This window comes from Scomber japonicus, chromosome 6, assembly GCF_027409825.1.
Source record: "Scomber japonicus isolate fScoJap1 chromosome 6, fScoJap1.pri, whole genome shotgun sequence".
Classification (NCBI taxonomy): domain Eukaryota; kingdom Metazoa; phylum Chordata; class Actinopteri; order Scombriformes; family Scombridae; genus Scomber; species Scomber japonicus.
Window position 1 is genome coordinate 22,799,819 of NC_070583.1, and position 25,553 is coordinate 22,825,371.

The 25,553-nt window shown below is 40.9% G+C and overlaps 4 protein-coding genes across 4 annotated transcripts; all 4 read left to right on the forward strand.

The window, feature by feature from the left end:
* Positions 1 to 6,894: 6,894 nt before the first annotated feature.
* On the forward strand, positions 6,895 to 7,839 carry LOC128359883 (odorant receptor 131-2-like). The gene has a single exon (XM_053320201.1). It carries the CDS (start codon positions 6,895 to 6,897, stop codon positions 7,837 to 7,839), a length of 945 nt encoding a protein of 314 aa, XP_053176176.1.
* Positions 7,840 to 12,811: 4,972 nt separating this feature from the next.
* On the forward strand, positions 12,812 to 13,756 carry LOC128359884 (odorant receptor 131-2-like). The gene has a single exon (XM_053320202.1). The coding sequence runs from the start codon at positions 12,812 to 12,814 to the stop codon at positions 13,754 to 13,756; it is 945 nt and encodes a 314-aa protein (XP_053176177.1).
* A 4,416-nt stretch (positions 13,757 to 18,172) lies between these two features.
* Positions 18,173 to 19,117, forward strand: LOC128359885 (odorant receptor 131-2-like). Its single transcript, XM_053320203.1, has one exon. It carries the CDS (start codon positions 18,173 to 18,175, stop codon positions 19,115 to 19,117), a length of 945 nt encoding a protein of 314 aa, XP_053176178.1.
* Positions 19,118 to 24,443: 5,326 nt separating this feature from the next.
* LOC128359887 (odorant receptor 131-2-like) lies at positions 24,444 to 25,388 on the forward strand. Its single transcript, XM_053320204.1, has one exon. The coding sequence runs from the start codon at positions 24,444 to 24,446 to the stop codon at positions 25,386 to 25,388; it is 945 nt and encodes a 314-aa protein (XP_053176179.1).
* The last annotated feature ends 165 nt before the right edge of the window (positions 25,389 to 25,553 follow it).

Below are 25,553 nucleotides of genomic sequence, written 5' to 3' on the forward strand. Positions count from 1 at the left end.
TTTGATCGTTACAGCATTGAGACCTCTGTAATCCACACAAAATCTCCATGTGTTATTTTCTTTTCTCACCAGAACCACAGGAGAGGACCAAGGGCTGCAGCTCTCCTCGATGATGTCATCTTCCAAAAGGCGTTGCACCTGTCTGTTCATCTCCCTCCACTTATCGGGGGAAGTGCAGTAGGCACGTCGCTTCACAGGGGGGTGATCACCGGTGTCAATGTGGTGCTTGATCAGGTTTGGGTTAGTTGATCCACCCCGCGCTGTGCTGAAAACTCTTTGGTGCTTCCTCAGCAGGACGTGCAGTTGTCGCCTCTGCTCATCAGACAACGGGCACTCTGCTACCTCTGGCAGGGGGGCATCCACCTGTTGGGAGTCAAAAACCTCTGCAGGGGTTAAAATGTCACACTCGTCAACATGGTGAAATACTCCTAAGTGAGAATCCGGGTGCAGTTTCATTTCCTGGTCAGTCGGGTTGAGCAGCCGTGCCACAGTGCACCCATCCTTCACCGGCGCTACTGTGCATGCGACCACCAGTTCCATGTTGTCACGCACCTCAGGCTCCAAATAGCCCAGGTAAGAGTCAATAGTCGGTCCTCCGATGTGGCGGGGCTCCACCTGAACCGGGACAATCATTTCACTGAAAGGTGGAACAATGACAGTGCTAGACATGGAGATGTTACAGCATTGTGGGATAAAATCAGCAGCCTGCAAGAGAGGAATGTGTCCCCAATGCTGAGATGCCCCCGCCCCACATCCATAATAGCATGAGTCTGTCGCATGAAATCAAAACCCAACAAGATGGCCTGTGTGGCCCCCCGCACAACATGTACACATTGTTCATATGCCTTTCCGCCCAACATTATAGGAAGGGCTACAGTACCTAAAGTGTCCAATAATTGTCCATTTACTGCACGTGCAAACATGTAACGTGTATTCAACACACGCTTACGTAAAGCTGGGATGGACATTCTGAATTCTTCTGAGATCAATGAGACAGTGGAGCCAGAGTCAATCAATACAGTCACATCAACACCCTCCACAAGTCCTTTAACATAGGCTGTAGTCTCAGACTCACCCACCGAACAGTCCACTGCAGGGTCCGGGGTCGCTACAGCAATGTCGTCAGTGTGACCCTGTGGCTGCAACACTGGCATCTGGGTCACGATGCCAGCTACTGGAAGTTTCCCTGCTCCTGGCGGCGCGGGGATGGAGATGGAGAACGTCGGGAGGAATGGAGAAACCTCACTCCCCGCCGTGGCTGACGTTCCTCATCGACGTGCGATCCCCTCAGGTCCTTGCTGTCCGGTCGGCGCGGCGAGAAACCAGCGGTGGAGCCCTGGGACCGCCCCCCCTCGCGGAGACCACTCTCTGCTGTCGTATCCTCCACGAAGTCCACGCTGTGGAGACCGGCCACTCATGCGATCATCTAGTTGAGAATCCCTGGAAGCAGATCTACAGCCAAACCCGCCACAGTCACAGTGACAGGCACGCTGCTGCGTCACGCGTTCCCCTGGGCTCCGCTGACGACCCCCAGAAAAGGGGGATCCGCACTCGCTCCTCAGCTCCCTCATCTCAGACTGCAAATTGTCCATCCTCGAGGTGAGGCGCTCAATAACACGAACAAGCTCCTGTGCAGTGTCAGCCTTACAGTTCGCGGGAGATGGCGATGAAGAATTGAGAGTCGCCACTGTAGCAGGATGTGGGCTGGAGTAGTTTGAGCCATGAGTGTTTGCCCTCAGAGTCTGCCTGGCCCGTTCACATCGGCTTGCCACAGTCAATGCCTCCTCCATATCAGTCGCCCCCTGTTCGTGACACTTTGTTTGGAGGGCAGGATCAAGGCCAGCAAGAAAACGTCTGAAAGTCTCACCTCCCCTGGCAGCTTTGTCATACTCTGGAAACGCCTCCGCCACGAGCCTGGAGATGTCAGCTGCATAAATCTCCAAACTCTCATTCGGCTGGCGGGGCCGTGCAGCAACACACGTCTGGAAATAGAGGATAAACTGCTTCTGTCCAAACGCCTCCTGCAGCTTCTCCTTCACAGACGCATAATCATACTTAATATCCGGTGTCAAACTGTCCCACAGTAGAAAAGCCGGGCCGTCCAGTCTTGTTGGGAGGAGATTCAACAATGCGGCAGCGTAGCTCCCACTGCTGGACCCCCTCGCCTGAGCGCGGACCGCAGCCTCGAACTGTTTTATCCACGTAGAAAAGGGTCTCTCACCATCGCCTCGAAACAGCGGCGGGAGCTCCACTCTGACGCCACCAGTCCATGTAGACGTCCTCCCAAAACAGTCCTCATCCATATCAAAATCCACACAGTCGTCCTTCTCTCTTCCAAACATGCCGCTTCAAAGGAGCACCGCTAGCCAGTTAGCCTGACCGACTAGAAAGTTCCGTAATTGTCCAAAGAGAAAAACTGCTTTAAAAAAAAACGAGCCACACCCGAAGTACCGCTGCCACCTATGTAGCGTCCGAGGTGTAGGGGCTCTAAAGCACTCTTGTCTTGACAAAGACGCAGAAACTTGTACTCTTTTGGAGAGGAACGACACACTCCGTTTAATCAGTTATCAGAGACAACACACGTGACCACAACAAAGTCGCCACCAGATGACGTCAGCTAAGCGTCCAACTCTCTATGCATACCTTTTAAAACATAAGCCGCATTCAACTCTTACACTACTATTTGAGTAGATGTTGACCTTATGAAAGCACTCCTGTCCATTTTGTTTTTTAAAAAAAAGCTCCACTGAGTGACAGTAAATGATCTGTGAACTTTTTAAATCATACCACTGACAGCAGCAACACTATTCCTACATTTTAGCTTCCTGCTTTGCTTGAGTGCAGACACTTCGCTCTTCGCTCTCCGCTCTACTTTCTTTTTTCCATTGAAATCCTGTCCTTTTGCTACAACATTTATGGAAAGCTGGTCCTGGATACTTCTATATCACTGGGAGCTTAATTTATGAAAGTATCTGAAGGCTACCACTATTATTTAAACTCTTTTACTTTGTGAGTGTGGCCTATCAGCAGCACAAGCTTGCACTATAGTGACTGGGATTGAGGAGCTCAGCTGAGCTAAACTAATTAGCAGCAAGATGCCTCCCTTTTCCACAGATGATTACTACAAACCTCTCCAGAAGATAGCAGTACTAGAGACAAAAATTCATTGACTCAAAGTCAACGTGGAGGTAAATGGTCAATATGGGAATGAAATCACTCTACTATTGACCCAAATCAGTGGACAGGAGCAGGCTAGCAGACAGCTAATTGGCACCACCAAGAAGCAGGAGGCTGGTGGTTATGGCAGTAAATCAACAAGTAGTCCTCTCTTGAACTCTTTTGGTGCAAAGCCAAAGCATAAATCATGTACAGATAAATCACTTCCCTCAGATATGGGAAGACGGTTAACAGGCAGAACCCAGCACCGGAGACTCGTGATGAAACTGGGTGGCCTGCACTGCAATCGCACAGGAGGGTCTCTTCAATCCCAGTACCAAGGAGAAAACAGCCGTGGACTGTGGCAAAAACAAAAAGTAAGAGCAAACTGACCCAAGACACAGGGATTCTACTAGAGAACAGATTTGCTCCCCTTTTACAAGACCCTGATTCCCCAAAAGAAAGGTCATCTTCCAGCACCAGAGAAAGGTATGTGGCCTAATCACACACTAAAAGGCTGCAGAAAGCGCTAACCACTGGGCCTCAAACACTGATAGTGGGTGATGGAGCTGTGAATAAGATAAAACACTTTTTCAACAAAAACACCAAAGTACTCTGTTTTACCAACAACATGGTGTCCAATATCTCAGAGAAAATTCTGGAACTCACTGCTGATGTTGTCAAGCAACAATCAGAGGTATTGAAACAGGATTTTAATGATTTGCTGAATAAAGTGTGATGTTTGAATACTGAGGTGTTTATCAGTGGACCTCTACTGACAGTTCAGCGAGGAGACGAGAGATTCAGCAGGCTGATGATGCTCAACAGATGGCTCAAAGATACGTGTGCCACTCAATCAGTGAATTTCATTGATAATTTAACATTTTTAGGGAATGCAGACGCTGTTTTTGCAAATGGGCTCTCCATGTGCAAATATTTGGACAGTGTACTCAGCATGATCTGTTGTTCTTCACTCATTTTCTTATAATATACTAAAACGGCAAGTGCAAGAGTAATAGAATGAGAGGCTTAAATGTGTAATAATTTAAAATCAAAATGCATAATGGTATGTTTGCAAGCTGGTCAAGAAAGAAATAGCTACAATAGAGGTACACATGAATAGTTCATTTTTCCATCCATCATGGACCTCACAGGCCCACAATAGAGTAAATGAGGTGAAGCTATACTCACACAACCTTTTTATTACTACTACGGATTTAAAATGACTCTCGACCAATGGTTTCACTCGGCTGCAGATTTCAGAATGACAGCAACCTGTAAAGATTAAACTACACAAGAAGTCCCAAAGTTACCAAGCTAGACCACAGTTGCTGCTTATGGTCGGCAAAATCTTTTCTTGTTTGGAGCCAGGACCTTCAAAATAAGGGATGCAGGGAGTTGCCTTTCATATTATGGAAACACGCCCCACTACCTCAGACCAAACACTGAGCAGTGCACTTAAGCCCTGCAGCCATGGAGAGCAGCAGATGAGCAACCGACAATGCCCACACAGTAGACATGAAAGCATACTAGAAGTCTTCAAACCTTATTAACAGAGCAATGATTTCCAAAGTGATCACCATCACACTTATGGTGCTTTTCCACTACACAGTTCCAGCACTACTCGGCTCGACTCGACTCAGTTCCAGGAAGGACCTTTTCCATTACTAGAGTACCTACTCAACGTGGGCGGGGTCATCATAGCACGGCTCTGCGAAACTGCCGTGACTTTGTTTTATACGCGACACAAACACATAAACAATGGAGGACATGGTGTACTTGCTGCTGTATGTGGCTTTCTGTCACACACACAAAGCAAGAAAATTGAGCCATATGGCTGTAACACTGTTGCCGGTATTTAAAAATGCCGGGTTTGATTCTTGTGTGGGACGGCTCAGGACTCTTCCAGCGACAACTCTTCTGACCAATCAGTGGCCGGCAGTCTGTTGACGTCACATTTAGTATTGGCTAGTATCGAGAGAAGAGTTGATGCTTTTTGAATGGGACTCAATTGTAGACAGGATTTTTTTGGAGCTGGTAATTAGCAGCTGTAGGTGGAATTGTCCTTCAAAGTACTAAAACATTGTTTAATCTTTGGGAGATGATACTTGTGTTTGGTGCCAGGACACAACACAGACAGTAAACTTAAGAATGACTACCAGCACAAACCTACTAGATTTTGGTAACTCAGACTGCTACTGAAGCTTTATGTTAACATCAGATGAACTTCACAATGCAATTTCATTTTGCAAAATCTAAGAGTGACACATGGCCGACACCAAATTAGGAAAAAGTCCCTCCAACAACAAAGGGTCTATTAAGCTATTATCAGTATAGAATATTGCAGCTTTTCTTCCAGTGTGCAAACATGTTTCTTCTTTGGAGGACCCTTCATCGTGGTTTTGTTTGCAGGCATTCATTACTCACTATATTGTGATCTAAATATTCAATCCACAATTCAATATTAATAATACTGAGATGCCTGCTGCGATGTGCACATTTAAAACGTATAGCTAGGTGTTTTACATTGTACTTAGGCATTTAATTTAACCCTTAAACAGACAACGTGCACCAGAAGATACAGACTCTTTAACCTTCTTGTTGTCCTCCCGGGTCCTTCCTCTGTCCTTCCTTCCTTCCATCCTTCCTTCATCTGTCCTTCCTTCCTTCCTTCCTCAGATCTAAGTTCAGCTGTTAGGGTAAATGTTCCCTCCTTCTGTCCTTTCTTCCTTCCTTCATCTGTCCTTCCTTTCTTCCTTCCTTCCTTCCTCTCTCCCTCCCTCCCTCCCTCCCTCCCTCCCCCCTTCCTTCCTACTTCCTCCCTTCCTTCCCTTCCTCCCTCCTTTCCTTCCTTCTTCCCTCTTTTCCTTCCTACCTTCCTTGCTTCCTCCCTCCTTCCTTTCCTTCCTTCTTCCTCCCTTGCTTCCCTTCCTTCCTCCTTTCCTTCCTTCTTCCTCCCTCCTTCCTTTCCTTCTTCCTCCCTCCCTCCTTTCCTTCCTCTCACCCTCCTTTCCTTCCTCCCTCCTTTCCTTCCTTCTTCCCTCTTTTCCTTCCTACCTTCCTTGCTTCCTCCCTCCTTCCTTTCCTTCCTTCTTCCTCCCTTGCTTCCCTTCCTTCCTCCTTTCCTTCCTTCTTCCCTCCTTTCCTTCCTTCTTTCCTTCCTTCCTTCCTTACTTGAGGTGCAAATGACATAACTAGTAAGGCCTGTTTAAGGGTTAACAGTAAAAATTAATAGTTAATTAGATTGTAGTAAAAAAAACACATTTCCCATAGATCTGGTGAGGGACAAAAACTTTGATTTCTTGCATGAAAGTCAAAACTCTTGGATAATAGCCTACAAAGCCCAATTACTGAGGTCACTCTTGAGACTTTTAGTTTCTAGCCAATTATTGACAGTAGTAGTAAGGAGCAGTGACGACACTGTGGTGAGTAAAGTTTCATTTGGTGTTTTTGGGGTATGTTCTGGTTCCTATAAAGTAAAGTCTTCCTGCACTGCCTAACCAGAGTTCACCTAAAGCTGTGACGCCTTGAATGTGGCCCATGTTCAAAGTGTGGGAACAGTGCCATGTTACTGCAGGGAAGGTTTAATTGTTCTCTTTTGTCTGTACTTGAACCAGCATCTAAAGACTTCAAACAACACTGGACTTAAAGTTTGTATGTATGTAATGTAATGTGACTTTGATATTGATATTTGAAGACACATCAGTTCACTGTTGACAGTGCCTAAAACATTTTAGTATGACTAATAACTCATCAATTGGTGGCGCATACATGCAGCATCAAATCAATTTCCAGGTTATTTTAGTGCAGCTTCTGGTGTCAATCTTCCTTTGCATCAACTTGTTGCTCATTGTGACCTTTTTTTCGAAGGATGTCTTCTACCTAACCATGCGCTACATCTTATTTGCTGTTACACTGCTATCTGATAGCCTGATATTAATCATATCTAATGTTTTGCTCATCTTGCACTATCTCCATTTTACAATGCCGGTTGGTATGTGTGTCATTATGTCTATTGTTTTGCTTCTTTATACTTTTGTCAGACCGATTACTCTGACAGCAATGACCCTGGAGCGCTTTGTGGCCATTTGCATGCCCCTGCAGCATGCAGAGCTGTGCTCCGCACACAGAGCTCTACACTGCATCCTCATCATTCATGGCCTCAGCGCTATACGCTGTATTGTTATTCTCTCCATCTTCTTTGCATCTGCTTCCCACAGGTTCTACACCCAGGACATAATATGCTCTGTGGAGATATTCATTTTGCGTAGATGGCACGATCATGTTAGGGCAGCAATAAGTCTGTTCTACTTCTTGATCATGTGCATCACCATTGTTTACTCTTATATTAAAATAATGAAAGTGGCCAAAGCTGCATCAGGAGAGAATAAAAAATCAACATGGAAAGGGCTCAGGACAGTGATTCTTCATGCTTTTCAGCTGCTCTTGTGTCTCATCCAGCTGTGGTGCCCTTTCATAGAATCTGCTGTACTTCAGATTGATTTCATGTTGTTTATAAATGTCAGATACTTTAATTACATTACTTTATTTCTTGCTCCGAGATGTCTGAGTCCTCTCATTTATGGCCTCAGAGATGAAGTGTTTTTTCATGCACTGAAAAACTACGCTCTCTGTGGATTGTATAAGAAACAATCATCTGATTTAGTTTGCTCATCAAATTAAAGTCATGATATTTTGCTACTAAAATAACACGTTTTGCATTTGCTTCTTTATTTAGATGAACGCTGGACTTAAACGTTCTCTTCATGTAATGAGACTGTGATATTTATCTTAGAAAATACATCAGTTGAGTTTTTGTAATGCCTAAAACATTTTAGTATGACTAATAACTCATCAGTTGGTGGTGTATACTTGCAGCGTCAGTTCAGTTTCCAAGTTATTTTAGTGCAGCTTCTGGTGTCAATCTTCCTTTGCATCAACTTGTTCATTGTGAAGGATGTCTTCTACACAACCATGCGTTACATCTTATTTGCTGTTACTGTACATTGCTATCTGATAGCTTTATATTGATCATGTCTAACATTTCATCCACATATAAATCTGAGCTGTGCAACATCACCATTTGCATTTGCCACAGTACTTCAATCCTGGCCAATATTTTTGTATTAAAAAGACTGCATGAACTAAGTTATAAACAACCATAAATGTCACTGACCTGTTACAAGGCACACAAAACTGTGTACTCCATTAAGTTTTTGACTTTATTTGTAATAATACAATTTTATTATTGAGCTGAAATCTAAAAATAAAAAACATTGTGATTTTTAGTATACTCAGATTTCCAGCAAGTCATGTTTCTGTATTGGTACACATATTGGGTACTTTTTGCATGATCAGACTATCAGCAACAACGATATGTCCACAGTACAGATGGGATATTAAGATTGCAATGAATAAACTCCTTATTACAAAGATGAATGGCACTTGGCTACAGAGATGTGGAAAAAACTGATATGGTCAAGTAAGTCATCCTTCACAATATTCTCCATCCTTGCTGTCAGCCATATCTGAACTCAAATAGTTTTATTATTTGATTTTTGGATCCAGTTTGCCACAAATTATGCTTTATGTATAATACAATTAATGCTGCTTTCATCTAATCAAATAAATAGTCTTAAATAATAATTGATCTAGTAAAGAATTATAGATTATTAGCAATTTTTGTGATTCCCTTCTCAAAATGTGATTTTCTTGGTGTAAAATATCCTACAGGCTCAAAAAAGAAGAGACATAATAGGTGAATAAACGTAGAAGCTCAGAACTTTTGGAGGAGAATCCGTTTCACTATGAAATCAACAGCACTTAAAAATGTGGTTATTTTATCTGGTTTGCCAATATCTCTGTCTATTTGTCTTAGTCCTCCCGTAGATAGGCCTCATGTATCTCAAGCTCCTCACTACCCTCTAGGGAGGCAGCATATTCTGCCATTCTTTGGATCTCTTCTACTTTATTCTCGGCCAACTTCTTAACTGCATCCGCTGACATTTTCCGTGCCTCCTCAACCTGAGACTGGGCCACCTGAATGTTTGTCCTCACCGTGATGGACACCTGCTCAGCTCCCGGGAACACACAAATGCAAACACACATTTAGTCCTACTATTTGAGTAGATGTTGACCTTATGAAAGCACTCCTGTCCATTTTGTTTTTTAAAAAAAAGCTCCACTGAGTGACAGTAAATGATCTGTGAACTTTTTAAATCATACCACTGACAGCAGCAACACTATTCCTACATTTTAGCTTCCTGCTTTGCTTGAGTGCAGACACTTCGCTCTTCGCTCTCCGCTCTACTTTCTTTTTTCCATTGAAATCCTGTCCTTTTGCTACAACATTTATGGAAAGCTGGTCCTGGATACTTCTATATCACTGGGAGCTTAATTTATGAAAGTATCTGAAGGCTACCACTATTATTTAAACTCTTTTACTTTGTGAGTGTGGCCTATCAGCAGCACAAGCTTGCACTATAGTGACTGGGATTGAGGAGCTTAGCTAAGCTAAACTAATTAGCAGCAAGATGCCTCCCTTTTCCACAGATGATTACTACAAACCTCTCCAGAAGACAGCAGTACTAGAGACGAAAATTCATTGACTCAAAGTCAACGTGGAGGTAAATGGTCAATATGGGAATGAAACCACTCTACTGATGACCCAAATCAGTGGACAGGAGCAGGCTAGCAGACAGCTAATTGGCACCACCAAGAAGCAGGAGGCTGGTGGTTATGGCAGTAAATCAACCAGTAGTCCTCTCTTGAACTCTCTTGGTGCAAAGCCAAAGCATAAATCATGTACAGATAAATCACTTCCCTCAGATATGGGAAGACGGTTAACAGGCAGAACCCAGCACCGGAGACTCGTGATGAAACTGGGTGGCCTGCACTGCAATCGCACAGGAGGGTCTCTTCAATCCCAGTACCAAGGAGAAAACAGCCGTGGACTGTGGCAAAAACAAAAAGTAAGAGCAAACTGACCCAAGACACAGGGATTCTACTAGAGAACAGATTTGCTCCCCTTTTACAAGACCCTGACTCCCCAAAAGAAAGGTCATCTTCCAGCACCAGAGAAAGGTATGTGGCCTAATCACACACGAAAAGGCTGCAGAAAGCGCTAACCACTGGGCCTCAAACACTGATAGTGGGTGATGGAGCTGTGAATAAGATAAAACACTTTTTCAACAAAAACACCAAAGTACTGTAGTGTTTTACCAACAACATGGTGTCCGATATCTCAGAGAAAATTCTGGAACTCACTGCTGATGTTGTCAAGCAACAATCAGAGGTATTGAAACAGGATTTTAATGATTTGCTGAATAAAGTGTGATGTTTGAATACTGAGGTGTTATTCAGCGGACCTCTACCGACAGTTAGGTGAGGAGACGAGAGATTCAGCAGGCTGATGATGCTCAACAGATGGCTCAAAGATACGCGTGCCGCTCAATCAGTGAATTTTATTGATGATTTAACATTTTTAGGGAACGCAGACACTGTTTTTGCAAATGGGCTCTCCATGTGCAAATATTTGGACAGTGTACTCAGCATGATCTGTTGTACTTCACTCATTTTCTTACAATATCCTAAAATGGCAAGTGCAAGAGTAATAGAATGAGAGGCTTAAATGTGTAATAATTTAAAATCAAAATGCATAATGGTAAGTTTGCAAGCTGGTCAAGAAAGAAATAGCTACAATAGAGGTACACATGAATAGTTCATTTTTCCATCCATCATGGACCTCACAGGCCCACATTAGAGTAAATGAGGTGAAGCTATACTCACACAACCTTTTTATTACTACTACGGATTTAAAATGACTCTCGACCAATGGTTTCACTCGGCTGCAGATTGCAGAAAGACAGCAACCTGTAAAGATTAAACTACACAAGAAGTCTCAAAGTTACCAAGCTAGACCACAGTTGCTTATGGTCGGCAACATCTTTTCTTGTTTGGAGCCAGGACCTTCAAAATAAGAGATGCAGGGAGTTGCGTTTCATATTATGGAAACACGCCCCACTACCTCAGACCAAACACTGAGCAGTGCACTGGAGCCCTGCAGCCATGGAGAGCAGCAGATGAGCAACCGACAATGCCCACACAGTAGACATGAAAGCATACTAGAAGTCTTCAAACCTTATTAACAGAGCAATGATTTCCAAAGTGATCACCAGCACACTTATGGTGCTTTTCCACTACACAGTTCCAGCACTACTTGGCTCGACTCGACTCGGTTCCAGGAAGGACCTTTTCCATTACTAGAGTACCTACTCAACGTGGGCGGGGTCATCATAGCACGGCTCTGCGAAACTGCCGTGACTTTGTTTTATACGCGACACAAACACATAAACAATGGAGGACATGGTTGCTGCTGTATGTGGCTTTCTGTCACACACACAAAGCAAGAAAATTGAGCCATATGGCTGTAACACTGTTGCCGGTATTTAAAAATGCCGGGTTTGATTATTGTGTGGGACGGCTCATGACTCTTCCAGCGACAACTCTTCTGACCAATCAGTGGCCGGCAGTCTGTTGACGTCACATTTAGTATCGGCTAGTATTGAGAGAAGAGTTGATGCTTTTTGAATGGGACTCAATTGTAGACAGGATTTTTTTGGAGCTGGTATTTAGCAGCTGTAGGTGGAATTGTCCTTCAAGGTACTAACACATTGTTTAAGCTTTAAGCTTTGGGAGATGATACTTGTGTTTGGTGCCAGGACACAACACAGACAGTAAACTTAAGAATGACTACCAGCACAAACCTACTAGATTTTGGTAGATTTGACTGCTACTGAAGCTTTATGTTAACATCAGATGAACTTCACAATGCAATTTCATTTTGCACAACCTAACAGTGACACATGGCCGACACCAAATTAGGAAAAAGTCCTTCCAACAACAAAGGGTCTATTAAGCTATTATCAGTGTAGAATATTGCAGCTTTTCTTCCAGTGTGCAAACATGTTTCTTCTTTGGAGGACCCTTCATCGTGGTTTTGTTTGCAGGCATTCATTACTCACTATATTGTGATCTAAATATTCAATCCACAATTCAATATTAATAATACTGAGATGCCTGCTGCGATGTGCACATTTAAAATGTATAGCTATGTGTTTTACATTGTACTTAGGCATTTAATTTAACAGTAAAAATTAATAGTTAATTAGATTGTAGTAAAAAAAACACATTTCCCATAGATCTGGTGAGGGACAAAAACTTTGATTTCTTGCATGAAAGTCAAAACTCTTGGGTAATACAAAGCCCAATTACTGAGGTCACTCTTGAGACTGTTAGTTTCTAGCCAATTATTGACAGTAGAAGTAAGGAGCAGTGACGACACTGGTGAGTAAATTTTCATTTGGTGTTTTTGGGGTATGTTCTGGTTCCTATAAATTAAAGTCTTCCTACACTGCCTAACCAGAGTTCACCTAAAGCCATGACGCCTTGAATGTGGTCCATGTTCAAAGTATGGGAACAGTGCCATGTTACTGCAGGGAAGGTTTAATTTTCTCTTTTGTCTGTACTTGAACCAGCATCTAAAGACTTCAAACAACACTGGACTTAAAGTTTGTATTTATGTAATGTAGTGACTGTGATATTGACATTTGAAGGCACACCAGTTCACTGTTGATAGTGCCTAAAATATTTTAGTATGACTAACAACTCATCAATTGGTGGAGCATACATGCAGCGTCAAATCAATTTCCAGTTTGTTTTAGTGCAGCTTCTGGTGTCAATCTTCCTTTGCATCAACTTGTTGCTCATTGTGACCTTTTTTTCGAAGGATGTCTTCTACCTAACCATGCGCTACATCTTATTTGCTGTTACACTGCTATCTGATAGCCTGATATTAATCATGTCTGATGTTGTGTTCATCTTGGCCTATTTCCATTTTACAATGCAGGTTGGTATATGTGTCATTATGTCTATTGTTTTGCTTCTTTATATTTTTGTCACACCGATTACTCTGACAGCAATGACCCTGGAGCGCTTTGTGGCCATTTGCATGCCCCTGCAGCATGCAGAGCTGTGCTCCGCACACAGAGCTCTACACTGCATCCTCATCATTCATGCCCTCAGCTCCATGCCTTGTATTGTTATTCTCTCCATCTTCTTTGCATCTGCTTCCCACAGGTTCTACACCCAGGACAGAATATGCTCTGTGGAAATGTTCATTTTGCGTAGATGGCACGATCATGTTAGGTCAGCAGTAAGTCAGTTCTACTTCTTGATCATGTGCATCACCATTGTTTACTCTTATATTAAAATAATGAAAGTGGCCAAAGCTGCATCAGGAGAGAATAAAAAATCAACATGGAAAGGGCTCAGGACAGTGATTCTTCATGCTTTTCAGCTGCTCTTGTGTCTCATCCAGCTGTGGTGCCCTTTCATAGAATCTGCTGTACTTCAGATTGATTTCATGTTGTTTATAAATGTCAGATACTTTAATTACATTACTTTTATTCTTACTCCGAGATGTCTGAGTCCTCTCATTTATGGCCTCAGGGATGAAATGTTTTTTCATGCACTGAAATACTACGCTCTCTGTGGATTGTATAAGAAACAATCATCTGATTTAGTTTGCTCATCAAATTAAAGTCATGATATTTTGCTACTGAAATAACATGTTTTGCATTTGCTTCTTTATTTAGATGAACACTGGACTTAAACGTTCTCTTTATGTAATGAGACTGATATTTATCTTAGAAAATACATCAGTTGAGTTTTGGTAATGCCTAAAACATTTTAGTATGACTAATAACTCATCAGTTGGTGGTGTATACTTGCAGGGTCAGATCAGTTTCCAAGTTATTTTAGTGCAGCTTCTGGTGTCAATCTTCCTTTGCATCAACTTGTTCATTGTGAAGGATGTCTTCTACACAACCATGCATTACATCTTATTTGCTGTTACACTGCTATCTGATAGCTTGATATTAATCATGTCTGACATCTCATGTCTAACATTTCATCCACATATAAATCTGAGCTGTGCAACATCACCATTTGCATTTGCCATAGTTCTTCAATCCTGGCCAATATTTTTGTATTAAAAAGACTGCATGAACTAAGTTATAAACAACCCTAAATGTCACAGTTTTTTACTTCATTTGTAAAAAATAAAAATTTTATTATTGAACTGAAATCTAAAAATAAAAAACATTGTGATTTTTAGTATACTCAGATTTCCAGCAAGTCATGTTTCTGTATTGGTAAACATATTGGGTAAACATATTGGGTACTTTTTGTGTTACTTTTTTTAAAGTGTTACGGTATAGATGCATAGGAGAACAAAGAGAGTGGTCATATATGCGCTTTGATTTTTCAAATCCACATCCAAACAGTTGCTTATTTACATATCCAGCAGTTATGGAACAACATTATCATTTGTTTGGAGTCATGTGCCTATCCACCTGGTGAATATAAATTCAATATTCACTATCCTTTAGCTGTTTTTGTTCCCAATAAACTTGTGAAGAAAATATCTGGCAAGAAGACAAGAAAAGCAACTCTACCTCAGGTGACTGAGAATGTCAATGTAGGACATGATCAGACTATCAGCAAGAACGATCTGTCCACAGTAAAGATGGGATATTAAGATTGCAGTGCATAAACTCCTTATTACAAAGATGAATGGCACTTGGCTACAGAGATGTGGACAAAAACTGATATGGTCAAGTATGTCATCCTTCACAATATTCTCCATTCTTGCTGTCAGCCATATCTGAACTCAAATAGTTTTATTATTTGATTTTTGGATCCAGTTTGCCACAAATTATGCTTTATGTATAATTCAATTAATGCTGCTTTCATCTAATCAAATAAATCTTAAATAATAATTGATCTAGTAAAGAATTATAGATTGCTAGCAATTTTTGTGATTCCATTCTCAAAATGTGATTTTCTTGGTGTAAAATATCCTACAGGCTCAAAAAAGAAGAGACATAATAGGTGAATAAACGTAAAAAGCTCAGAACTTTTGGAGGAGAATCCGTTCCACTATGAAATCAACAGCACTTAAAATTGCGGCTATTTTATCTGGTTTGCCAATATCTCTGTCAATTTGTCTTAGTCCTCCCGTAGATACGCCTCATGTATCTCAAGCTCCTCACCACCCTCTAGGGAGGCAGCATATTCTGCCGTTCTTTGGACCATTAAAATGCTGTCTTTTTGCTACAAAATTTATGGAAAGCGGGTCCTAGACACTTCTATATCACTGGGAGCTTAATTTATGAAAGTATCTGTTAAGTGTTGTAATTTGATGGTGCCCTTACTCCCTGTATTATGGTAGATGGATATACTGTACTGCTTGTATTGTATAAGGTTTACGGTACGTAAGGACATGACGTCCCCATGTTCCCGGTTAGCGCCAGTTGTTCTGTATGAGCCACGATAAAGAGAGATCATATGTCAGTCCGCGCTTTTGTTTGTTAAATAAACATGCCAAGACTCGGCTAAAGATGATTCAACCATCCTCTGCTTATTCTCCATACGCACCTAAGGACTGTGGGCCCAGGCAGAGTTGGACACAAGATAACACGAAGAAGTATAACGGGAAGTATTACACTGAGCTTCTATGGACTATGTGAGTGAACCAGCTTGGAGATAAGTGAACAATATAATCTTGAAAGAAGTTTTACGCAATGTATAACGCGAAAGTCAATGAAGATAACGAGCTAGCTTAGCAAAGACAAAGGCCACAGTAAAATTGGCGTATCGACAACATGGCAAGCAGAGCAGTGGGAGCCCTAGCACCACAGCTTCTCTTCGACGGATCTGAAGATTAGTATGACCTTTGGAAAACAAGATTCCTAGGTCACTTACATATTTTGAAGCTGAAAGACACTATTCTAAATGAGCCAAGTGGCGGTACTGACCAACAGCAAACTGACAGAGGTGTTCACAAGTCATTTTTTGCAAGTCCAAGTCAAGTCTCAAGTCTTTGAGTGAGAGTCCCAGTCAAGTCTCAAGTCTTTGAGGGTCAAGTCCAAGTCAAGTCTCAAGTCTCTGGTTAAGAGTCCAAGTCAAGTTTCAAGTCTCTCGCAAACACTAAATCAAATTCAAATTCTATAAGCTCTGTAAAATCCTCTATATAAGACAGTATTGATGATTGTTTCACTAGAATCTACAGCAATGTGATGTGGAAAAAATACAAAGGATTGTTTCAATTTCATAACTATTTTTCTTTAACAAGAGTTTTTTTTTAACAATGCTGTAAAATACAATAAAAGAAATAACCGTTATGGTTATTACAGTATGACTCCTCTCTCTCTCTCTCTCTCTCCCTCTCTCTCTTTCTCTTTCTCTCTCCCGATATGTGACAAATATCCTTCTTGATATCTAGAATAGGCTGCTTGGGTATGACTCTTATAAAGCATTAAATGTGTAGGTGCTCCACTAATTTTTTACACATAAAACGCCACTGGGTGACTGTACTGTAACTTAACTTAAGACAATGTCACAGAATAATCTTCTGGCACACCGTTATGAAATGTTAACTCAGCCTGTCACATTATATGGCCAGCAGCAAGAATGTAACGTTAATATTTGTTTGCAAGCTAATTGCTAATTTTAACGTATTTCACATTAGCAAGTGTCTGACCGGTCTGGGTGCGTTTTCAGATGCCGGATGAAGTTTGAAGTGGTTGAACCAAAATCTTGAATCTTTTTGTTGCACACTATGCACACTGCTGTCCGTTTGTTGGCTGACTGCGTGAAGGCATTGTAGCCAAATGTAACGTTCCAAGGGACTCCTGTTGGGCTTCTTTCACGCGCCATTGTCTTGAAATCAGAGTTTCTAATACAGTATACAGTAGTAGACGGGCTCTGCTCGAAATGCGTGCGTACACACGGCACGTGCGTGATGTTGGTGTTTACTGTCATCCTCAGTCACAGCCAGAGATCACTTCCCAAATGCAAACAGAGAAGACGAATGACAGATAATAAATAATGAGAATATAAATGATAACATGAAAATAATGGTAATTTGTGAGTCTCCAGCCTCGAGTCCGAGTCAAGTCGGAAGTCTTTTGAGGTCGAGTCCGAGTCGAGTCTGAAGTCAATGTGTAGTGCGACTTAAGTGCGACTCGAGTATGAGTCGCAAGTCTGAGTCACCAGCTCTGCAAACTGAAGGTAGAAAGAAAAATGCTGACTGCTATGCTGAGTTAATCAGACTGATAGATGATAAAAGCCTGTCACTGATAAGGCATGAAGCAGCTGATGATGGCAGAAAGGCCCTGAAAATATTGAAAGAACATTATTCTGGAAAAAGTAAGCCACGGATAATAAACCTGTACACGTCGCTGACCAAATTGCACATGGCAGACAATGAGAGTGTTACTGACTACCTCATAAGGGTCTATTAAGCTATTATCAGTGTAGAATATTGCAGCTTTTATTCCAGTGTGCAAACGTGTTTCTTCTTTATATAATATTAATAATACTGAGATGCCTGCTGCAATGTGCAAATTTAAAATGTATAGCTAGGTGTTTTACATTGTCCTTTGGCATTTAATTTAACATTAAACATTCTCAATTAGATTGTAGTAAAAAAAAAACACATTTCCCATAGATCTGGTGAGGGACAAAATCTTTGATTTCTTGCATGAAAGTCAAAACTCTTGGATAATACAAAGCCCAATTACTGAGGTCACTCTTGAGACTATTAGTTTCTAGCCAATTATTGACAGTAGTAGTAAGGAGCAGTGACGACACTGTGGTGAGTAACGTTTCATTTGGTGTTTTTGGGGTATGTTCTGGTTCCTATAAAGTAAAGTCTTCCTGCACTGCCTAAAGCCATGACGCCTTGAATGTGGAAGTGTGGGAACAGTGCCATGTTACTGCAGGGAAGGTTTAATTTTTCTCTTTTGTCTGGACTTGAACCAGTATCTAAAGACTTCAAACAACACTGGACTTAAAGTTTGGATTTATGTACAGTAATGTGACATGATGTGACGTGATATTGATATTTGAAGACACATCAGTTCACTGTTGGTAGTGCCTAAAACATTTTAGTATGACTAATAACTCATCAGTTGGTGGAGCATACATGCAGCGTCAAATCAATTTCCAGGTTATTTTAGTGCAGCTTCTGGTGTCAATCTTCCTTTGCATCAACTTGTTGCTCATTGTGACCTTTTTTTCGAAGGATGTCTTCTACCTAACCATGCGCTACATCTTATTTGCTGTTACACTGCTATCTGATAGCCTGATATTAATCATGTCTGATGTTGTGCTCATCTTGAGCTATTTCCGTTTTACAATGCAGGTTGGTATATGTGTCATTATGTCTATTGTTTTGCTTCTTTATAGTTTTGTCACACCGATTACTCTGACAGCAATGACCCTGGAGCGCTTTGTGGCCATTTGCATGCCCCTGCAGCATGCAGAGCTGTGCTCCGCACACAGAGCTCTACACTGCATCCTCATCATTCATGGCCTCAGCTCAATGCCTTGTATTGTTATTCTCTTCATCTTCTTTGCATCTGCTTCCCACAGGTTCTACACCCAGGACAGAATATGCTCTGTGGAAATGTTCATTTTGCGTAGATGGCACGATCATTTTAGGTCAGCAATAAGTCTGTTCTACTTCTTGATCATGTGCATCACCATTGTTTACTCTTATATTAAAATAATGAAAGTGGCCAAAGCTGCATCAGGAGAGAATAAAAAATCAACATGGAAAGGGCTCAGGACAGTGATTCTTCATGCTTTTCAGCTGCTCTTGTGTCTCATCCAGCTGTGGTGCCCTTTCATAGAATCTGCTGTACTTCAGATTGATTTCATGTTGTTTGTAAATGTCAGATACTTTAATTACATAACTTTATTTCTCGCTCCGAGATGTCTGAGTCCTCTCATTTATGGCCTCAGGGATGAAATGTTTTTTCATGCACTGAAATACTACGCTCTCTGTGGATTGTATAAGAAACAATCATCTGATTTAGTTTGCTCATCAAATTAAAGTCATGATATTTTGCTACTAAAATAACATGTTTTGCATTTGCTTCTTTATTTAGATGAACACTGGACTTACACTTTCTCTTTATGTGATGAGACTGTGATATTTATCTTAGAAAATACATCAATTGACTTTTGGTAATGCCTAAAACATTTTAGTATGACTAATAACTCATCAGTTGGTGGTGTATACTTGCAGCGTCAGATCAGTTTCCAAGTTATTTTAGTGCAGCTTCTGGTGTCAATCTTCCTTTGCATCAACTTGTTCATTGTGAAGGATGTCTTCTACACAACCATGCATTACATCTTATTTCCTGTTACACTGCTATCTGATAGCTTGATATTAATCATGTCTGACATCTCATGTCTAACATTTCATCCACATATGAATCTGATCTGTGCAACATCACCATTTGCATTTGCCATAGTACTTCAATCCTGGCCAATATTTTTGTATTAAAAAGACTGCATGAACTAAGTTATAAACAACCCTAAATGTCATTGACCTGTTACAAGGCACACAAAACTGTGTACTCCATTAAGTTTTTGACTTTATTTGTAATAATACAATTTTATTATTGAACTATAAAAATTAAACAAAAAACATTGTGATTTTTAGTATACTCAGGTTTACAGCAAGTCATGTTTCTGTATTGGTAAACATATTGGGTAAACATTGGGTACTTTTTGTGTTACTTTTTTTTAAGTGTTACGTTATAGATGCATAGGAAAACAAAGAGAGTGGTGATATATGCGCTTTGATTCTTCAAATCCACATCCAAACAGTTGCTTATTTACACATCCAGCAGTTATGGAACGACATTATCATTTGGAGTCATGTGCCTGTCCACCTGGTGAATATAAATTCAATATTCACTATCCTTTAGCTGTTTTTGTTCCCAATAAACTTGTGAAGAAAATATCTGGCTTTTTTAGCTGCTACATGAAGAAGACAAGAAAAGCAACTCTTCCTCAGGTGACTGAGAATGTCAATGTAGGACATGATCAGACTATCAGCAAGAACGATCTGTCCACAGTAAAGATGGGATATTAAGATTGCAGTGCATAAACTCCTCATTACAAAGATAAATGGCACTTGGCTACAGAGATGTGGAAAAAACTGATAGGGTCAAGTAAGTCATCCTTCACAATATTCTCCATTATTGCTGTCAGCCATATCTGAACTCAAATAGTTTTATTATTTGATTTTTGGATCCAGTTTGCCACAAATTATGCTTTATGTATAATTCAATTAATGCTGCTTTCATCTAATCAAATGAATCTTAAATAATAATTAATCTAGTAAAGAATTATAGATTGCTAGCAATTTTTGTGATTCCCTTCTCAAAATGTGATTTTCTTGGTGTAAAATATCCTACAGGCTCAAAAAAGAAGAGACATAATAGGTGAATAAACGTAGAAGCTCAGAACTTTTAGAGGAGAATCCGTTTCACTTTGAAATCAACAGCACTTAAAAATGTGGTTATTTTATCTGGTTTGCCAATATATCTGTCTATTTGTCTTAGTCCTCCCGTAGATAGGCCTCATGTAGCTCAAGCTCCTCACTACCCTCTAGGGAGGCAGCATATTCTGCCATTCTTTGGATCTCTTCTACTTTAGTCTCGGCCAACTTCTTATCTGCATCCGCTGACATTTTCCGTGCCTCCTCAACCTGAGACTGGGCCACCTGAATGTTTGTCCTCACCGTGATGGACACCTGCTCAGCTCCTGGGAACACACAAATGCAAACACACATTTAGTCCTACTGTTTGAGTAGATGTTGACCTTATGAAAGCACTCCTGTCCATTTTGTTTTTTTTAAAAAAAGCTCCACTGAGTGACAGTAAATGATCTGTGAACTTTTTAAATCATACCACTGACAGCAGCAACACTATTCCTACATTTTAGCTTCCTGCTTTGCTTGAGTGCACACACTTCGCTCTTTGCTCTCCGCTCTACTTTCTTTTTTCCATTGAAATCCTGTCCTTTTACTACAACATTTATGGAAAGCTGGTCCTGGATACTTCTATATCACTGGGAGCTTAATTTATGAAAGTATCTGAAGGCTACCACTATTATTTAAACTCTTTTACTTCTAGAGTGTGGCCTATCAGCAGCACAAGCTTGCACTATCGTGACTGGGATTGAGGAGCTCAGCTAAGCTAAGCTAATTAACAGCAAGATGCCTCCCTTTTCCACGGATGATTACCACAAACTTCTCCAGAAGATAGCAGTACTAGAGACGAAAATTCAGTGACTCAAAGTCAACATGGAGGTAAATGGTTAATATGGGAATGAAACCACTCTACTGATGACCCAAATCAGTGGACAGGAGCAGGCTAACAGACAGCTAATTGGCACCACCAAGTAGCAGGAGGCTGGTGGTTACGGCAGTAAATCAACCAGTAGTCCTCCCTTGAACTCTCTTGGTGCAAAGCCAAAGCATAAATCATGTACAGATAAATTGCTTCCCACAGATATGGGAAGACGGTTAACAGGCAGAACCCAGCACCGGAGACCTGTGATGAAAGTGGGAGGCCTGCACTGCCATCGCACAGGAGGGTCACTTCAATCCCAATACCAAGGAGAAAACAGCTATGGACTGTGGCAAAAACAAAAAGTAAGAGCAAACCAACCCAAGACACAGGGATTCTACTAGAGAACAGATTTGCTCCACTTTTACAAGACCCTGACTCCCCAAAAGAAAGGTCATCTTCCAGCACCAGAGAAAGGTATGTGACTAAATCACACACTAAAAGGCTGCAGTAAGCGCTAACCACTGGGCCTCAAACGCTGATAGTGGGTGACGGAGCTGTGAATAAGATAAAAAATTTTCAACAAAAACACCAAAGTACTCTGTTTTACCAACGACATGGTGTCCAGGCAGAGAAAATTCTGGAAAATCTGGAAAATTCTGGAAATCACTGCTGATGTTGTCAAGCAACAATCAGAGGTATTGAAACAGGATTTTAATGATTTGCTGAACAAAGTTTGATGTTTGAATACTGAGGTGTTATTCAGTGGACCTCTACCGACAGTTCAGCGAGGAGACGAGAGATTCAGCAGGCTGATGATGCTCAACACATGGCTCAAAGATATGTGTGCCGCTCAATCAGTGAATTTTATTGATAATTTAACATTTTTAGGGAACGCAGATGCTGTTTTTGCAAATGGGCTCTCCATGTGCAAATATTTGGACAGTGTACTCAGCATGATCTGTTGTACTTCACTCATTTTCTTACAATATCCTAAAATGGCAAGTGCAAGAGTAATAGAATGAGAGGCTTAAATGTGTAATAATTTAAAATCAAAATGCATAATGGTAAGTTTGCAAGCTGGTCAAGAAAGAAATAGCTACAATAGAGGTACACATGAATAGTTCATTTTTCCATCCATCATGGACCTCACAGGCCCACAATAGAGTAAATGAGGTGAAGCTATACTCACACAACCTTTTTATTACTACTACGGATTTAAAATGACTCTCGACCAATGGTTTCACTCGGCTGCAGATTGCAGAAAGACAGCAACCTGTAAAGATTAAACTACACAAGAAGTCTCAAAGTTACCAAGCTAGACCACAGTTGCTTATGGTCGGCAACATCTTTTCTTGTTTGGAGCCAGGACCTTCAAAATAAGAGATGCAGGGAGTTGCGTTTCATATTATGGAAACACGCCCCACTACCTCAGACCAAACATTGAGCAGTGCACTGGAGCCCTGCAGCCATGGAGAGCAGCAGATGAGCAAACGACAATGCCCACACAGTAGACATGAAAGCATACTAGAAGTCTTCAAACCTTATTAACAGAGCAATGATTTCCAAAGTGATCACCAGCACACTTATGGTGCTTTTCCACTACACAGTTCCAGCACTACTCGGCTCGACTCGACTCGGTTCCAGGAAGGACCTTTTCCATTACTATAGTACCTACTCAACGTGGGCGGGGTCATCATAGCACGGCTCTGCAAAACTGCTGTGACTTTGTTTTATACGCGACACAAACACATAAACAATGGAGGACATGGTGTAGCCTACTTGCTGCTGTATGTGGCTTTCTGTCACACACAAAGCAAGAAAATTGAGCCATATGGCTGTAACACTGTTGCCGGTATTTAAAAATGCCGGGTTTGATTCTTGTGTGGGACGGCTCATGACTCTTCCAGCGACAACTTTTTGACCAATCAGTGGCCGGCAGTCTGTTGACGTCACATTTAGTATTGGCTAGTATTGAGAGAAGAGTTGATGCTTTTTGAATGGGACTCAATTGTAGACAGGATTTTTTTGGAGCTGGTATTTAGCAGCTGTAGGTGGAATTGTCCTTCAAGGTACTAACACATTGTTTAAGCTTTAAGCTTTGGGAGATGATACATGTGTTTGGGGCCAGGACACAACACAGACAGTAAACTTAAGAATGACTACCAGCACAAACCTACTAGATTTTGGTAACTCAGACTGCTACTGAAGCTTTATGTTAACATCAGATGAACTTCACAATGCAATTTCATTTTGCAAAATCTAAGAGTGACACATGGCCGACACCAAATTAGGAAAAAGTCCCTCCAACAACAAAGGGTCTATTAAGCTATTATCAGTATAGAATATTGCAGCTTTTCTTCCAGTGTGCAAACGTGTTTCTTCTTTGGAGGACCCTTCATCGTGGTTTTGTTTGCAGGCATTCATTACTCACTATATTGTGATCTAAATATTCAATCCACAATTCAATATTAATAATACTGAGATGCCTGCTGCGATGTGCACATTTAAAATGTATAGCTAGGTGTTTTACATTGTACTTAGGCATTTAATTTAACAGTAAAAATTAAAAATTCTTAATCAGTCGTAATTTAAAAAAAACACATTTCCCATAGATCTGGTGAGGGACAAAAACTTTGATTTCTTGCATGAAAGTCAAAACTCTTGGATAATACCAAGCCCAATTACTGAGGTCACTCTTGAGACTGTTAGTTTCTAGCCAATTATTGACAGTAGTAGTAAGGAGCAGTGACGACACTGTGGTGAGTAAAGTTTCATTTGGTGTTTTTGGGGTATGTTCTGGTTCCTATAAAGTAAAGTCTTCCTGCACTGCCTAACCAGAGTTCACCTAAAGCCATGACGCCTTGAATGTGGCCCATGTTCAAAGTGTGGGAACAGTGCCATGTTACTGCAGGGAAGGTTTAATTGTTCTCTTTTGTCTGTACTTGAACCAGCATCTAAAGACTTCAAACAACACTGGACTTAAAGTTTGTATGTATGTAATGTAATGTGACTGTGATATTGATATTTGAAGACACATCAGTTCACTGTTGGTAGTGCCTAAAACATTTTAGTATGACTAATAACTCATTAGTTGGTGGAGCATACATGCAGCATCAAATCAATTTCCAGGTTATTTTAGTGCAGCTTCTGGTGTCAATCTTCCTTTGCATCAACTTGTTGCTCATTGTGACCTTTTTTTCAAAGGATGTCTTCTACGTAACCATGCGCTACATCTTATTTGCTGTTACACTGCTATCTGATAGCCTGATATTAATCATGTCTGATGTTGTGCTCATCTTGCACTATTTCCATTTTACAGTGCCAGCTGGTATGTGTGTCATTATGTCTATTGTTTTGCTTCTTTATATGTTTGTCACACCGATTACTCTGACAGCAATGTCCCTGGAGCGCTTTGTGGCCATTTGCATGCCCCTGCAGCATGCAGAGCTGTGCTCTGCACACAGAGCTCTACACTGCATCCTCATTATTCATGGCCTCAGCGCTATACGCTGTATTGTTATTCTCTCCATCTTCTTTGCATCTGCTTCCCACAGGTTCTACACCCAGGACATAATATGCTCTGTGGAGATATTCATTTTGCGTAGATGGCACGATCATGTTAGGGCAGCAATAAGTCTGTTCTACTTCTTGATCATGTGCATCACCATTGTTTACTCTTATATTAAAATAATGAAAGTGGCCAAAGCTGCATCAGGAGAGAATAAAAAATCAATATGGAAAGGGCTCAGGACAGTGATTCTTCATGCTTTTCAGCTGCTCTTGTGTCTCATCCAGCTGTGGTGCCCTTTCATAGAATCTGCTGTACTTCAGATTGATTTCATGTTGTTTATAAATGTCAGATACTTTAATTACATTACTTTATTTCTTGCTCCGAGATGTCTGAGTCCTCTCATTTATGGCCTCAGAGATGAAGTGTTTTTTCATGCACTGAAAAACTACGCTCTCTGTGGATTGTATAAGAAACAATCATCTGATTTAGTTTGCTCATCAAATTAAAGTCATGATATTTTGCTACTAAAATAACATGTTTTGCATTTGCTTCTTTATTTAGATGAACACTGGACTTAAACTTTCTCTTCATGTAATGAGACTGTGATATTTATCTTAGAAAATACATCAGTTGAGTTTTTGTAATGCCTAAAACATTTTAGTATGACTAAT